The following is a 7,945-nucleotide window of genomic DNA, read 5'->3' as shown; positions in this document are numbered from 1 at the left end:
AGGGGTCGCTGCTGCGGGAGCGCGGGCCGGCGGCCCGGGTTGCCCGGAGTTACGCGGCCCGCGATTGGGTGGCGCTGTCCCGCGGGCCAATGGCAGGCGCCGTCTCAGTCGCACGCCCGCCCGGCCGCCTCCGGCGCCATCTTGCCGCGGCGGCGGGGAGCGAGCGGGCCCGGCCATGCCGCACTTCCAGGCCTGGGAGGAGTTCACCCGCGCCGCCGAGAAGCTCTACCTCGCCGACCCCATGAAGGTGGGACAGCCCGGCCGGGAGGGCAGGATGCACGGCCCGGCTGCGGCAGCGGCGCTCTGGAGGCAGCTGCAGCTGCGCGCGGCTCGGCGGGGGCGGCGGGCGGTGTCGGGCTGGGGGGGTCGCTGGTGACTGCACGGGGGAGGCAAGAATCGCAGAATTACAGAATTACAGAATCAATTAGGTTGGAAAAGACCTCCGAGATCGTCGAGTTCAGCCTATGACACAATCGACTATATTAAGTAGACCATAGATAGTCCTAAGTGCCACGTCTGCTTATTTTTTGAACACCTCCAGGGATGCTGATTCCACCACCTCTCTGGGCAGCCTTTTCCAATGTCAAATCACCTTTTCTAGGAAGAAATTTCTTCTAATGTCCAACCTAAATCTCCCCTAGCAGAGCTTAAGGCTGTGTGGGGGTTGCATGGAAGAAGAGGCCGACCCCACCCGGCCACACCCTCCTGTCAGGAGCTGTAGAGAGCCAGAAGGTCACTCCGAGCCTCCTCTTCTCCAGGCTGAGCGCCCCAGCTCCACTGCCCTGCTCTGGACCCTCTCCAGCACCTCCGCGCCCTTCTTGAAGTGACAGGCCCAGAACAGGACGCAGCCCCTGAAGTGTGCTCTTGCCAGTGTCGAGTACAGGGGAAAAGAACCTGCGAGGAAGGGGGTTGATTACTCGTTAGTGTTGCAGCTGAGCATCCTCTTCTGTGGAACGGGAGGAAGCTCTCATTTGTAGCCCCAACAGCATCCCTGGGGAACAGCGTTTCAGGTGGTGTTATTGGCAGCTGGGATGAACCTCACGAACTGAACATCAAATACATTGAGCTCATTCACAATATGTGTGTTGGAAACCGAGGTTAACAGTTCTGCTGAAGTATCTATAATTAGTTTACTTTATGAGTTTATAGCATTTAAGACCCAGAGTATTTGAATTTGTCCTTTCATTAGCGTTGCATTGTTGCCTGCAGTCACGTTTCAGACTGGAAGGTATTAGCATCCTAAAGAACAATTCTCAAGGAGTTTGCTTCTCAGTTTATTACTGTTTCTTGTTTCTGGTCACTTATTTTGGGCATGTGGTTTATGCAAATATTAAAATTAACCTCAGTCTTCAGAAAAAGCATTATAGTTTGCCTAAAAAGCAGCACAAAAATGTGATGTGAAACTTACACCTGAGAAAACTTCAGTAAAAAAGGCTTTGTGTTCTTCACCAAAAGCAGGTGAACTGGAGAAACCTTCAGAGGATTGAATTATCTGATTATTTGAAGCAGATTAGCTCTGCCTTTTAATTAGCACAGAGACATCATATGAGATTGCTACTGATAATAAAATAGCCCAGTTTTGCCTTCCTAGGCTCTGTGACATTCAGTTAAATGGAGGAAGGGTTGTCAGTGCAGCAGGGAGTTGCTCTTCCCCTTTCCTTGAAGTGCCTCCAAAGGCAATCCCTTCCCATCCGTGGCAGTAAATTTGTCTACTTAGAGAGGGGTTTGTATAGGCCCTGTTGTCATAACACAGGTACACTCCTGTTAATTTGGCAGAGAATTAGCCCCAGCAATTTCATAATTGGTCTTGCTGGGAAGCTGAAGAAAGAACAAGAGCTGTGGGAGATGGGTGTGTGTTCTCCAGCCAGGTCTTGCCTTTGCAGGAGCAGGTTATTGATACATTGAGTGTGAACCCACTGCCTGTGGCAGCCTCTCTTGTGCTTTTGGGGCTGCTCAGCAGGGAGATGTGCTGTCACACTGCTGCCTGTGGGCAGGAGGTGGCAGTTTGTTAAACAAAAAGGGTCAATCTGTGATGAGAGCCGCTGTGGAACAGGAGTTTCAAGATGTGTTTGTAGCGAAGGAGGTTATTGACCATTAGCACAAATCACTGTACAATAAAAACTTTGCAGTGTGAGTTCAGAATGCTGTCAAAGGCCACCTTGCTTTGTTTCTAGTTACTGACTTTAGCTGAGGCTGCAAACTGTGTTCAGGAGGAATCATTTAATGCTCAGCCACTGAGGATGTGGATTTTATCAGTGTGGCTTTGAGAACTTTGGTGAGTTGAGGGTCCAGAGGGACTGGATGGGTTAGAGCTCAGGGTGGGTGACTTCAGGAGTAGCTGTGATAATAGTTCAGGTGCCATAGAAGAAAAAGTGGTGATGTTGAGCCTGCCCCACTCAGCTGATCCCTTTCAAGCCTTCATGTAGAGCTACTCTTTTTTGAAGTGTTTCAAGCCTACAAACACAGGCTTCCAGTTAGTTTATCTGGGGTGTGATACACAGCGAGGGGGTGTCTCGACACAACTCATGGTTTGTCCTGCCTGTCTCCAAGGTCTCTGCAACTGTTGTTGCTGTATTTGCAGGGTTTTTGAACATGCCCAATGTTGACCTTGCTGATGCTGCTAGAAAAGCAGTCTACACTGTAAGGCAGGGAAATGTGGTGGGTCAACTTCACACCACCTTGGCTGTGGGATTACAGCTCCCACAGCACCAGAGCTGAGGACTGCCACAGAGGTGCTGAAAACATGGAGCAGTACATAATTATGATTAAGGGTAGTCTGAATGTGGGCAGATTCCCTTCAATATATTCTGAAAGTTGTTTGCTGTAAGTGCTAATTCCTAAAATGTTTGTCATTTCAGGTGCGTGTTGTCCTAAAATACCGACATTGTGATGGGAACCTCTGTATCAAAGTGACAGATGATGTGGCTGTAAGTACAGAGCACATTCCCCTTTCAGAGCTTCTTGTACCTCTCACAGACTTTTGTTTTGCTGTCAGTCAACTTGGGAGCTCTTGGACACTGCCTTGAAAGTGCCTGACAATTTTCTAAAAAGTTGTACTCAGCCTTCCCTGTTGCTCTATGATTGACACTGACCAGTTCAGGAGCATTTTGAAACAGGTGTTTACTAGTGTGAGCCTGGTCCTTTTTATCTGCTCAGAGTGGTGAAAACTTCCAGCTGTGGGTGAAGTTCCTTCTTTGTGATTATGAGACTGAGTGACAGCAATGTTACAGCTAAGGAGTTTGTTTTTCTGCAGTCAAGGGTATTCTGGTATTCTGCAGTCCAGACACAGTATTCTGCCCTACTCTTGTCTTCAGACTTGGAAAAGAGTCAAATTTCTTCTTTCCAGGAAAAGTAGTCTGGCATTGGAATTTCAAGTGCCTGGAATGGATGTGAAACTCCAATAAAGGCACTTCTTGATAGGACAGTAGGGCTTAACATGGGTGAGGTGTTGATTGTGGGGCAGTGATAAAGGGGAATTTAAGGGTAATTTTGTTAAAATCGCCCATAGGGGAAGTTGGAGTCAGGTGATTCACAAACGTGAACTCTTCTGGGGTATAGGCTGCCTTACCTGCTTTCAGTCACAGAATGATGTTACACAGGGTGGGGGGAAATGAGGACTGGTTTCAGGGTTTGGTTGGGTTGTTTTAGTGTTTGGGGTTTTTTGTTTTGTTTGTTTGGGTGGATGCTGTGCTCCCTGTTTAGGGCTGTCTTAGAAAAACAGGTTTTGCTTGGGGTAGGGGATCCCCTTCAATGGGAATTGAACTTTAAGAATTTTATGTCCCTGGGGGTGTAACATTAAGGACTGTGAAAGGCAAAATAAACTTGCTTTCAGAATATAAAGAATTGGAAAGTAAGTTCAGGTTTAAAATCTGTTTCTCTGTTTAGACAACACAAAAAAAGGACAGCTTTAAAACCCAAGTTTTAACAACTTTTTGGAGCTAGAAGAAGCTAGGATAAATTCGGAGTTTCCCTGTTTTCAATGTGGGAGACAGGAGCATTAAGGAGAAGTTTAAAAGCAAACACAGATATGTTTGTGCTTTGGACCAGGGTAGATGTGTTGGTGCTGCCTCCTGGCAACTAATGAACATTTCAGTGCTCTCCTTGTTTTTTGTGTTCCAAGCACACAAGTGCATAGCAGCTACAAACAAGATAAAAGCAGTTGAAGTGAAATCTGATATCAGGAACTTTGCCTTGCAGTGTTTGCTGTACAGAACAGACCAGGCACAAGACGTGAAGAAGATCGAGAAATTCCACAGTCAGCTCATGCGGCTCATGGTGGCCAAGGAATCCCGCAGTGCTGCCATGGAAACAGACTGAAGGGCTGCGAATCAAACCCGTGCTCCGGTCATATTTCACTGCAAGCAAATCTTTTGGATTTGAACGAAAAACTGGGGCAGGAGATGCTTTTATGTACTGAAGTGGACTGATGGCAAGTCTGAAGCATTTTCACCCCTCAGACTCCACTTTGGAAATCTAGGAAAATAAGTGCTTTCAATTGAAAGCTTATATTTATTTTTGGGTATTAAGCAACTATTCTTACATGTAGGTATGCTAAGAAGACAAGCAAATATTTTAAATCTACAATATGTTAATGCAAATTTGATAGGCCACAGGCATACTTCTGGAAAGTTACTGTAAAATTTCATATAGATTTCATTATGTTCATACCTTATGCTGGTGTATTCTCAAAATGAGAGGGTTTATTAATCTAATACTGTAGCATGGTGACTGGGTCTAATAAATATTGACATACATTATATACATCTGTTGGGTTTAGAATAACAGATGTTTTCTGAATTGAAATGTTGAAATTGCCAATTTTTATTACCGCTGTCACTGGCAGTACTCTATCTTTTGGTATTGCTCTCAGTCATAAGATGTGCAACATTATCCATAATGCAGTTTGTAGAACTCTTATATTGGTTAAGTGATTAAACTTCTGTATTTTAAAAATTAAAATAGAATTTCACTTGAATATTCCTAGAGATCTGTAAGAAACTGGGAGGGTTTTTTTCTGCTTGTGCAGAAAAAAACAGTCAGTGGCTTTTTTACATACTTGAACTATTTTGTACTAGCAGGGGTTTGTTTTCCCATCCTTGCTTCAGGCAGAGTTGAAGTATATCAGCAAGACAAATTCTAGAAGCTCTTGCCTATTATGTTAATAGAAAATATCCAGCTGAACACTATCCAGATTCCTTATTCTAGCAGCTTGTTAACTGCATTTTCAAATGTTACATGTGGCAGGTGGATGTCAGCCAAATGAATAAATGGATGAAAACAGCTTAATAAATACTTAAATACCACTGTCAGAAATAGACCAATACTCCTGCAGCTTAGATGTGATTCTCACAGTAACCTCTGGTAGGCTGATGGAAGCTTTAATTGTCTCTTGTAAAAAAAGCTTTTTGTTTGAAAACCCAGTAGCTAAAATTGATACTCCTTTGACTAGGTCTTGCATACTTGAACACAGATGAACATTTTCATGTAATTAGGCTATTGGTATAACTAGGTGCTTTCAGAACTGATTTTTTTAGGTTAAACCAAGCCACAAAAGTAAAGCAGGACCATACTTGTGGTGGCATTTATATATAACGAAACAACCTATTTAAGTAGCTACCTGCTGTGAGTTACATAAAAATAATGGAGCTACTGGGAAGCAGTGGAATTTCCACATTTGCCAAAAGCTTGGAAAAAACCCACCAGGCTTGAATATTGCATTGGAGTACCCTTTCAGTTGAACTCAGAATGTTGCACGTTGTTGGAAAATACCGCAGCAGTAAATTCCTGGTGACTGCTTAAAATTCTAGTCTGCAACAGTGACTGGTATGTGTGTAACATTTTTGTATTGGCTTTTGAAATATAAATAAAGCCAGAGAGAAGGCTGGGCTTGGTTCATTGTTAAACTGTCATGAGATACTGTAACACTGATATTTTTCTTTGGTGCTCCAAATAACTTACCTAATATTTGCAATATAGTAGTAGAGAAACTGGGTGTACCAGGTGGCTGAAAGGCTTCAGCTTTATACTCCAGTAGATTTTAGAGGAGGAGCAATTACAGCACTGTATATTAGAGGAGCAGTTCTTGGGCAAAACAGGCAAGGGAATACATTTCTACTTTTCTAAATTCAGAAATTATTTCCCTATGACCCTGGGGAAAACCTATTGCTACTTTTGTAAGAGTTATGTGTTGTTAAGCTTGTTCTCCATATACTCAGAAAAAATAGAGTGGCTCTGTGCAGTCCAAATGCAAAAGAAAATATTACAAAGCAGTTGCTTAAGAAAATGAAATTGTATGGAAACTTGTTTAGAAAAATATAGGTGCATCATAACTTTGTCCTGGAATTTTCAGCCATTTCCATACCATGTTCATGGGGCAGTATAGAAGCTCTGAAATCCAAGCTCTGTTTCTTTCATGCCTGTATTCTTGCTGAGAGTATATCTCCTTATGTACACTTATCACTTCCCTAATAAACATCCACTGAGTTGGTCCATCATGTTGCCAGCTACTTGAGTGTGTCCTCTGGTTTGTGATTAAAAAATCAGTTTATTGTGGCTGCTGCAGCAAAGGGGGTGCTCACAGTACCTGAGTCTCTGCATTGGACAGCCCAGCTTGCCAGAGACTGCTGCTCTCCAGCCAGGAGCTGGTGCCACTTACAGGCTGCAGTCAGGCAGGAGCACATGGGCAGCCCGTGCAGTGACAGACAGGTGACCTTTGCAGAAGTGGAATGATTGAAAAAAATAGGATGCTTTTCCCTGCTACAGCTAATTTTTTTGCTGCCTGTTACTTATCTTCAGTAATTGTTCTGTTTGGTGAGAGTAGTTTAATAAAATGATAGGGGCCTTCTTATTGTTCCAAGAACTTGGGTTAGTTTACCCATGGAATTTATTCTGTTTCTCTGTGGTTCTCACCTGCTGGGTTTCCTGAGTGTCTTGATTTCAATTCTTTGTGCAAGGCTCTTAGGCTGGCTTCACATCTGAGCTCTCTCTTATATGTAACTAATATGCAACCACTTCTGTTTCCAATTTTAGAGGTTTGAACCCAGAGCTGCTCCATATGTAATCCATTGTGGAAGTGTATTCTGGAGTGCAGGAAGATTTTTAAATTATCTGTAGAGGTGAGAAGTGAGAAGTTTGTTCACAAGTCTTTGTTTTAGAGAGCCTTATGAAAGAGGCCTTCCTATTAAAGTCCTGACCTAACTTCTAGGAGTGACAGGTTTATTCTGGAAAACTGGATGCTTTGGTGCTGGAGTCTGTCAAAATCGGAAATGGAGCCAAAGCCAAGCAGGTACTTTTAAAAATGTTTTAACTTGTCAAAAAAATTAGGTTTCATCTTAGTAAGTTTCTTCATGCAGTGTAAAAGTGGGTAATACTCAGCATTTTGCTGGAACAAATGTGAGGAGACTTTCCTGTCAGTAGGACTGGGATGATCACTTGTTACTGTAGGCTGATCTTAAAGGATTAAGTCGTTTTAGATGTTCTCAGGTGTCCGTCCTGCTATAGGTAGGATAAATCCCCTCACTTTGATCACCCAGAAGAAGGATGCAAACACAGTTACCTTACCCACCTGTGCTTTCTCACTGCTGGCTTGGGGGAGCACAAACCTCTCACAGGAATTACACTGTAACCACCTCTTAAATGAACTTTGGATCTGAAGTGGAAGTACATAGAGACTAAGTGGGGTTTTTTTCTGTAAACTTACCTAGGCTGCAGATTATGCACAAGTCCAGATCTTTGAAGATTCTGTGAGCATTAGTGGGTGTCCTTAGGGAGTAGGAGCTTAGTTGAAAACTGGTATTCTTTGTACGGTGCTGTGTGCTGAGGGACCTTCCAATTGACTGAAGCAAAGCTGTTTTGATCAAATAAATCCAAGGAGTCCTTTTGTTAGATAACTGTCGTAAAGGATTTTCACTTATTTTTATTTATTTTTAGGAGAAACTAGTCTATG

General features: G+C 43.5%; 1 protein-coding gene across 2 annotated transcripts; it reads left to right on the top strand.

Moving 5' to 3' along the window:
- The first annotated feature begins 90 nt into the window (after window positions 1-90).
- SRP9 (signal recognition particle 9) lies at window positions 91-6,506 on the top strand. Of its 2 annotated transcripts, XR_012055282.1 has the most exons (4): window positions 91-247; window positions 2,859-2,927; window positions 4,198-4,732; window positions 4,778-6,506. XR_012055282.1 is itself a non-coding variant. In XM_002197381.7 (3 exons), exons 1-3 carry the CDS (start codon window positions 176-178, stop codon window positions 4,315-4,317), a joined length of 261 nt encoding a protein of 86 aa, XP_002197417.1. In that variant the 5' UTR covers window positions 91-175; the 3' UTR covers window positions 4,318-6,506. The 2 variants fall into 2 exon arrangements, 1 of the variants encoding a protein (XP_002197417.1); XM_002197381.7 differs by having other exon boundaries at window positions 4,198-6,506.
- The last annotated feature ends 1,439 nt before the right edge of the window (window positions 6,507-7,945 follow it).

This window comes from Taeniopygia guttata, chromosome 3 (assembly GCF_048771995.1).
Source record: "Taeniopygia guttata chromosome 3, bTaeGut7.mat, whole genome shotgun sequence".
In the NCBI taxonomy this organism is placed as follows: domain Eukaryota; kingdom Metazoa; phylum Chordata; class Aves; order Passeriformes; family Estrildidae; genus Taeniopygia; species Taeniopygia guttata.
The sequence above is the reverse complement of the archived record's forward strand: the minus strand, read 5'-3'. Positions and strand labels throughout refer to the sequence as shown.

Coding starts and splice junctions, on each gene's coding strand:
- SRP9 (XM_002197381.7), top strand. CDS start 176: ATGCCGCACTTCCAGGCCTGGGAGGAGTTCACCCGCGCCGCCGAGAAG. Junction 248..2,858: donor ACCTCGCCGACCCCATGAAG/GTGGGACAGCCC, acceptor TTGTCATTTCAG/GTGCGTGTTGTCCTAAAATA. Junction 2,928..4,197: donor AAGTGACAGATGATGTGGCT/GTAAGTACAGAG, acceptor TTTGCCTTGCAG/TGTTTGCTGTACAGAACAGA.